This window comes from Pteronotus mesoamericanus, unplaced genomic scaffold, assembly GCF_021234165.1.
Source record: "Pteronotus mesoamericanus isolate MK-2021 breed Mesoamerican mustached bat unplaced genomic scaffold, CSHL_Meso_final contig_20, whole genome shotgun sequence".
In the NCBI taxonomy this organism is placed as follows: domain Eukaryota; kingdom Metazoa; phylum Chordata; class Mammalia; order Chiroptera; family Mormoopidae; genus Pteronotus; species Pteronotus mesoamericanus.
Window position 1 is genome coordinate 5,925,064 of NW_026555085.1, and position 8,253 is coordinate 5,933,316.

Sequence of the window (8,253 nt, forward strand, 5' to 3'; positions counted from 1 at the left end):
GGGCGGCCTCGGTTCCTTGTGGGGGCGTCGGCCCCGCCCCGCACCCCGAGGCCGCCCGGCCGGCCCCTCCTCCCGGAGTACCGGGGCGCTGGCCGCGGTGCTGAAGCGGCGCTGGCTGCGGAGGGAGGCGGGGCCGGGCCAAGGGGGCGGAGCTCTCTGAGACTCTGAGCTGGTAATGGAGGCGGGGCAGGGCGGCGCCAGCAGGCCCGAAACCCCCAAGGGCTTGAGAGGAGACCGGAGACCAAGGACAGACCGGCTAAAGCGGACACAGGCACCTGGACAAGCTTCCCCTGAATAAGCCAAGGTCGTCTTCCTTGCCCTATTTATTAATTCTCTTTCCTCTACCTTGGAGGGACCCTCACCTTGTGCCCTGACCTCACCTTCCTCTCCAAATCTGTCTGAGGAGCGACCCGCTTCTGGGCCCCCATCCACACAGACGCTGACTTCCAGCCCACAGGCTCCAGCCCAGACCCTCGCGCCCTCACCATGGTGAAGTTGCTGCCTGCCCAGGAGGCCGCCAAGATCTACCATACCAACTATGTGCGGAACGCCAGGGCGGTTGGCGTGATGTGGGGCACGCTCACCATCTGCTTCTCCGTGCTGGTCATGGCCCTTTTCATCCAGCCCTACTGGATCGGGGACAGCGTCAACACACCCGAGGCAGGCTACTTCGGCCTTTTCTCCTACTGTGTGGGCAATGTACTGTCCTCTGAGCTCATCTGCAAGGGTGGCCCTCTGGACTTCTCCTCCATCCCCTCTAGAGCCTTCAAGACTGCCATGTTCTTTGTGGCCTTGGCCATGTTCCTCATCATTGGCTCCATTATCTGCTTCAGCCTGTTCTTCGTCTGCAACACCGCCACAGTCTACAAGATCTGCGCGTGGATGCAGCTGGCTGCGGGTGAGCAGGGGTAGTGGGCGGGCAGGTGGGGGCCTACCCTAGGCCACAGGCACAGCTGCACCATCCCATCCTCTGTGGAAGGTCTGGGTCTCCTATCAGCTGTCCTCCTTTAGCCCAGCTCTACTCAGTGCTCTGCATAAGCTTCTGGGGAGCACAGAATCTTAGAATGGCTGGGATGGAAAGGACCTTAGAGACCAAGTTGTTCAACCACCTTATCTTGCAGTCCAGGAACTGAGGACCAGAGAGGACAAGTGATTTTCCCAGGAGCACACAGCTTATTGGTAGAAGAAATCAGGTGTCCTGACTCCCAGGCCATTATACCAGAAGCTGTTGCCACTCTGGGAGGAAAGGAAAAGAAAGTTTCTATTGTCAACTATGTGGGAATGCAGCCCAACCACATGACAAAATAGTGGTGCCAGTCAAGCACATTCTAGATGTCTATCACCCGCTTCTGTACATTTGTTCTTTCTCCTTTTAGGATCCCCAGATCCCTGCCCTCACTCCTTCTCTCCCACCCCAAACTGCTCTCAAGGAATACTCTAAGGTCAGTCACTGATTTAGGATGTTATACTGCGTGTGACCTCTTCCATAGAAACTTGCATTTACATTCCTCTTTCATTGTGGAATGAAAGTCTTTGTTCCCTAATTAGAGGATTCTATACTTGAGGTAGTAAGTGGGAGTGACATTTTGTGATGTGGAGGAGGTACTGTCTAGGGTCTTTAAAACCATGTAGGGTAGGTGGTTACTTGTGGTACCCAAAGAAAAGACCTTCCCAGCTTGCTCCTGGCCCAGGCAGGCCTCAGTGGGCCAGCTGGCCCTACTCTCCTCTAGAGCCCAGGAAGAGAGGGACTTTGTGTTGCAGCCCTTGGTCCCTCCCCACCTACGGACAGCATACAGCCTGTCCGTACTGGGAGATGTCCAAGACAGGGCTGGGAACTGCAGACAAGAGTGAGTCTGCTTTGCTGTGGTTGACTAGAATGAAGAGCAGTGTTATCCTTAACAAGCCGAATGAAACATGGATCCGAATCCCAGACAATTAACATACAGTCTAAAGACTGCCTGAGTTGGAGAGGACCCCAGAGAGCTACAGTCTCCTGCCCTACAACTATAGATGAGGAATCTGGGGCTGAGAGAGGTGGTAAGACTTGGTTAAGCTATAGCAGACCAGCTGCCAATCAAGCACCTAGGAGAACGGAGGCAGAGTTGCACACGTATGTAGTGTAACGATTTGCAGAGTACCTTCACGTATATTGCTTGGAGGAGCCTCATCATGATGCAATGAAGTGGGTATTCCTTCCATTTTACACATAAGTCTCCTAGGGCACTACTTGTCTTTGAGCACACAGGTAGTGTGGGACAGCACCTTTGATTCCACAGCTTGTACTCAGGCCTTTCACCAGCCTTCAGAGCTGCCCCCCAGCCCCCATGTTCCTTTCTTCTGTAGTCTCTCTATATGGTGAGGGAAAGGCTGGGGTAGGGATGAAGCAAGCCTCAGGAGGCAGTGGGAAGAAGGAGGGGGAATGAAGATTTAGCAGTTTTGTGACACAGTGGGGTAGAATGGAACAACTGGTCCTGCATATCAGAGATATGGGATGCTAGAAACACAACTATCCCTCTTCTTCTCTACACTGCTCCTCCCCCAGCCTTCCACAACAAGTGTCATTTGCCAAACAGTCAGAGCTGGGAGGCCCTGGGAGGGGGAGGGGTTGCCTGGCCATCTGAGCCAGACTCTGGGTCATGGAACTGCAGACATTGTTAGCAGGGGTGGCCAGCTACCATCTCATGAAAGATTTACATTGGGGGAGAGTAAAGGTGGTGTCATGTTCCATTGTTCAGTGCTGGGGAAGAGAAGATGAGCCAGGGAGGATCAGGAGGCGGTGTGTTCCACAGCCAGCAGCTGGGAGATGCATCTATTTGAATAGGCCTTAACCAGTTTGCTTGACCTTGCTAGAAAGCCTGGGACCAAGAGAGGGAGCAGGAGACGGGAAGGAGGACTGATGACTGGACCCGTGTGGGGCTGCACCTTAACAATATCAGATGAGCTTCTGGATGCCAGGGGTAGGCTGCGAGTGGTCCCAGCTCCTAGAAACACACTCAGGGCAAGTTGCTTGTCTCTCTGAGTCTTGGTAACCTCATCTGTATAGTGTAGCAACAGTATTTCCTATTACAGTGTTCTTGCAAGGATGGGATGATATAATGCATGCAAAACACTTTGCACAGTGCCTGACATATGGTAGGTGCTCAGGAAATGTAAAACACACACAAAAAAACCTTTATCAGTCAGGATGGCTGTAGTGGTACCACAGTAACAAACAACTCTCAGATCTTAGTGGCTTAAAATAAAGGTTCATGTCCCCCTTGTGGTACATGCTCACTGAGGATCAGTTGGGGGCCCTGCCCTCACTGTTCTTTTCTGAAACCCAGGGTGATACAGCATCTGTCACTGCAGAGGGGCAGGGAGCTCTAGATGGTCTCCCCCCAGCTGTTAAGTTCTCTGGCCTAGAAATGCACACATTTTATTGGCCGAAGTAATTCAGATGGCCTTGCTTAACTTCAAGGGAGGGAGGGGGTCAAGAAAGTAGAATCCTACTGTGCACCTGGAATAGCTGTGAACAGCTTTGGTGACATCCACATCCACCCAGGTTGTGTCCATCGGACTTCAATGCCTATAATAAGAGCAACAGCTAACGTTAGTTGGCCACTGGCTGTGTACCGGATACTGTAGTAAACTTTCTATACATAATCACACTTAACCTCATAAACCTGTGTTGATTCAGGTATTATTATTCCTATTATACAAATGAGAGAATGGAAGCCAGAAAGGATACATAAACTTGCCTAATACCTTATACCATGCTGGCCTCTACTTAGAGCCCTGAGACACCACAAATGGGGCTGACCCTGCAGTGCCCAGGACCAGAGGTGGCTGGGTGGGGTGCTCACAGAGGGCTGTGGCGCCCATGGTAACAACTTGTTCCCAAATTAGAGGCCCTGGGCTCTTTTCCAGAGCCCCCACAGGGAGAGAGTGGGGAAGGGGAAGGGACCAAGGGGAGAAGCAATGGGGAGAATAGTACAGAAGGGCGGCTCCTGTCCTGTCCACACCCACCTATGCATGGCCGTGTGTGTGTGTGTGTGTGTGTGTCCCTCCTCCCTCCCCTGCCTCCCAGTTAGTCCAGGGGCCATGCCAGGCACCGAAGCCTGGTCTCATACTAAGAGGGGAAGCCCACAGGCTTTACCTAAGTATCTTCCTGAAACACTTCTCAGCTTGTCACTAAGTCTGAAATGTCACCACTAAACACATTCAGCACTTTGGAGAGATGTCATGGTCTGGGAGTAGAGGGAATTAACTTTGAAGTCAGGAAAGTCAGGAGCCCTGAGTTCAGGTCTTGGCTCTGCCATAGCTGGATGACTGGGCAGGTCATTTGGTTTCTCTGAGACCTCAATTTCAATTCTGTAAAATGGGACATTAATATATGACCTACTGCACAGAACTCTTGTCAGGGTCAAGAGAAAAATGGTATATGAAGTACATTATGATCTACGAAAGAACAATGTAAATGAGTTCCTCCTATAAAAATATCAAAGGAGGGTAGATAGACTTAAGTGGGGAGGCGGGACCTGATTTTTATAGTTCCCTGCACATTTGTTTGTTCTGCCAACCTTCCTCGCAGGAGCAGACTGAGCCCCCATTGGGTAACTTCGGGTCCTGTGAGGTGCTTCTCTGAGGGGCTCCTGGGTGTGCACAGCCTTGAGACTAAAGATTCTCCTGCCTGCGGAAGCAGGGCTGGCGGTGGGGGGGGGGGCGGGAAAAAGGCTCCTCTGCCTGCATGGTGGTTGTGCTCGGGGTCACTGCGGTCACATCCTGGGATTATGTCACCTATCTGTGCAACCAGGGTGGGGTGGTGGTTTGGTGGGGAGGCATGGGAGAAATCAGAGGGGAGGGGGAAAACGGACTTCGTGGCTGTGAATAATGAGTCAGTGAAAGCTCAGGGCGGCAGAATAGGAATAACGCGTATGTACCAGGCACTGATCTGAGCACTTTTCCAACAGTAACTCATTTGAGTCTCACTGTAATCTAAACAGATAGGTACTGCTGTTATCCCTATTTTACAAATGAGGAAACTGAGGCCAAAAAACAGTGTAAGTAGCTTGCAGCGAGTCACACAGGTAGTTAGCAAAGCACTGGGCTTGAGGTGAGGCAACTCGCTCTCCTGTTTCCCAGCTGTTCCTACTGAGGCAGTCAATCTCCTGGAGCAGTGCTTTTAAAACAGCAGTTCCTGCCCTGGCTGGTGTGGCTCAGTTGGTTGGAGCACCATCCCGTGAACTGAAAGATCGCAGTTTTGATATCCAGTCAGTGCACATGCCTGGGTTGCAGGTTCGGACCGCGGTCGGGGCGCATAGGAGAGGCAACTTATCGATCATTCTCACCTTCTTTTCCCCTCTCTAAAATCAATGGGCATGTCCTTGGTGAGGATTAAAAAAGAGTGGTTCCCGAGCCCACCCCTGATCTGGGAATCAGCACTTTTAAACAAATATTGCGGGGGATTCTTAGATTCAGGAAAGCATGGGCAACGGCACTGTGCTGTCCAGGGTAAGTATGAGCAGACCTGGTTCATGAAGGAAGCAGTCAGAGATGGGACTGGAATGCTTCCTCTGAATCTCAGATACCTGAGTTGTAGAATACACCATTATTCTATGTGCTGTAAAAAGGAAAACATTGGGTAGGCCAAAAAGTTCCTTTGGTTTTTTCCAGAAGATGGCTCTAGTAGCACTTAGTTGTCTTCAGCTTCATTCAAAACAATTTTGTCAGATTGTATTGTGACAACTGTCATATCAGCGTGCATTTAAAGGAACTTATCAAAATTGGTGAATTTTTGTGTAGCCATTTTAATATTGATGATGGAAGAAAATACAACATTTTTGGCATATTATGATTTATTATTTCAAGAAAGGTAAAAATGCAACTGAAATGCAGAACAAGATTTGTGCAGTGTATGGAGAAGGTGCTGTGACTGATCAAATGTGTCAAAAGTGGTTTGTGAAGTTATGTGCTGGAGATTACTCACTGGATGATGCTCCATGGTTGGTAGACCAGTTGAAGTTGATAATGATAATGATAGAATACCATGTAGGAGATAGCCAACATAATCAAAATATATAAATCAATGGTTATTGGCAAAAATGAAAAATGCGTTTTTTATTTTATGGAAAAAACCATACGGACTTTTTGGCCAAGCCAATTCTTGTAATTAAACTATGGCCTGAAGCTTCCTCATTACACTTATTTCAGAGATGTTGAAATATGATAAAATGTACATACATCTTAGGAGTGAGGAGTTCTCTGGGCCAGGACTAGATTTTGGAGGGCTTTGAAGCAAGGATAAGTGGTACTTCCTGATGTTTAAAGTGATGAACATGGCTGAGGGCCTGGATGGATCCCTTGTTGCTGTGGCAGATCCCGCCTTGGGCTGCGAGACCTGGCTTTCTGTTCTCTCCTTCTGCCTCTCTCTGCCCGCTGGCTTCCAGAGCAAGCTGCTGTAACTCTTGGAGCCTCAGTTTTCTCCCCTGTGTTCTACAAGAAAGATAGCGGGAGCTGCCCTTTGTGCCTCTCAAGACTGTTATCACAAGGAGAAGGGAGGTGACAAGATGTCAGCAATGTGAGGCAGGAGGTGGTAGATGAACTGAGCACACCCAGACCGACACACGTGTCCCCGCCCCCTCAGCCACAGGCCTGATGATCGGCTGCCTGGTCTACCCAGATGGTTGGGACTCAAGTGAGGTGCGGCGCATGTGTGGGGAGCAGACAGGCAAGTACACGCTGGGCCACTGCACCATCCGCTGGGCCTTCATGCTGGCCATCCTCAGCATCGGAGACGCCCTCATCCTCTCCTTCTTGGCCTTCGTGCTGGGCTACAGGCAGGACAAGCTGCTCCCTGACGACTACAAGGCCGATGGACAAGGTAACTCGCCCTCCCCCAGGGAGGTGGGGCTTCCTCTCAGCCAGTCACCGAGGTTTGGCCTCTGGCCAAGAAGTGGAGACACCAAGCCCAGTCAGACACAGCTCTTGTCTCAGAGGCCAAAGTTTGGTGGAGGGTTGCAATATGGCAGGTCACAGACTTGTGGGACAGAGGCTGTTCCTGGTGAAAGAATGTCCCCTTGCCTCCTGCATTCTCTGGGTCTATGAGGAGAGCCCTGATACAGTGTGGGGAGCCAGGCGTGGCCTCCCCTAGGAAGCGGCCAGAGGCTGGCTCTTGAAGTAACCCTGGGGGTTAGCGAGGTGGACCGTGGGACAACAGGCGAGCAGAAAGGATGATTTCTTGGGGAAAGAGAAAGGCAGGTTAGGGTACAGAAGGGACAGCTCCTAGACTGAACTCCATGGGGGGTTAGGGTAGCCTTAGGTTTCTCCATATGCTCATCCTGTTTCAGTTTCCTTTCTTCCAAATCCTACCCCTCAGTCATAAGTCCTTTGCAGCGGACACTCGAGGCAATGGGCGACCCTTCAGGAAGCCCCCTCTGCCCACTTCCCAATGGCCTTTCTTCCTCCAGGGCTCCTGTCTCTCATAGGCTCTTCCTCTAACTGGAGGCGCTTTTTCAGCACACACATTTTATCACCTTATCATGGGGCAGGGCCTGTCTCACACCATGTGAATCCCGAAATGTCTATTCCCACTCAGCCGGTAGCCAGAGTGAGGGGCCTGTCACGCCTCAGAGACCTCTCCAGTCTCCATTCCCCATAGTTGTCTTCATATTACCCTTGAGCCTGAACTAGAAGACACAGCCAAACTCCCTTTTCCACTGTGACCAGACTCTTCCTAGGGAAGCACTTAAAGACTTCAAGGGAGACCACCTACAGGTTCACAGAAAGGTGGGAGCGAGGAGGAGCACAGGACTCAGGGCTTCTCTGGCTCAGCCCAGGGCCCGCTTCTCCACAGGGAGGTAAGTGGAAACATCTCACCCTTCTTTGGAAGTGGAAGAAGAGAGATTCACAACCTTGTGTGGTTAAAATTGGAAACCAAATTACCAGAATGAGCTGGGCCAAGGGGGAGGGAGGGGAGAGATATAGTTCTATGGCAGCAAATTCCTAGAGCTCCTGGGCCCTGGGGACGCCTAGGGCCTGGGTCCCTTGCAGACCCCATAAAGGGAAGGGAAATGGAACTAGTATTTACTGAGCGTCTTCTATGTGCAGGAGTGATGTAAGGTTTGTTCTTGGAGGCCATTTTTATTTAATCCTCACAGCAACCCTGTGAGGAAAGGTTGGAGGTGGGGAGCCCAGCAATCAGCTGGGCTCTCTGCATTGAGGGGCCTCTCCCCGGGGGGCCTCAGCAGGGCCTCCGGAGGCTGGCTGCCTAGCTCT

The 8,253-nt window shown here is 51.3% G+C and overlaps 1 protein-coding gene across 1 annotated transcript; it reads left to right on the forward strand.

The window, feature by feature from the left end:
• The first annotated feature begins 486 nt into the window (after positions 1 to 486).
• LHFPL5 (LHFPL tetraspan subfamily member 5) lies at positions 487 to 7,083 on the forward strand. The gene is made up of 2 exons (XM_054570208.1): positions 487 to 898; positions 6,623 to 7,083. Exons 1-2 carry the CDS (start codon positions 487 to 489, stop codon positions 7,081 to 7,083), a joined length of 873 nt encoding a protein of 290 aa, XP_054426183.1.
• The last annotated feature ends 1,170 nt before the right edge of the window (positions 7,084 to 8,253 follow it).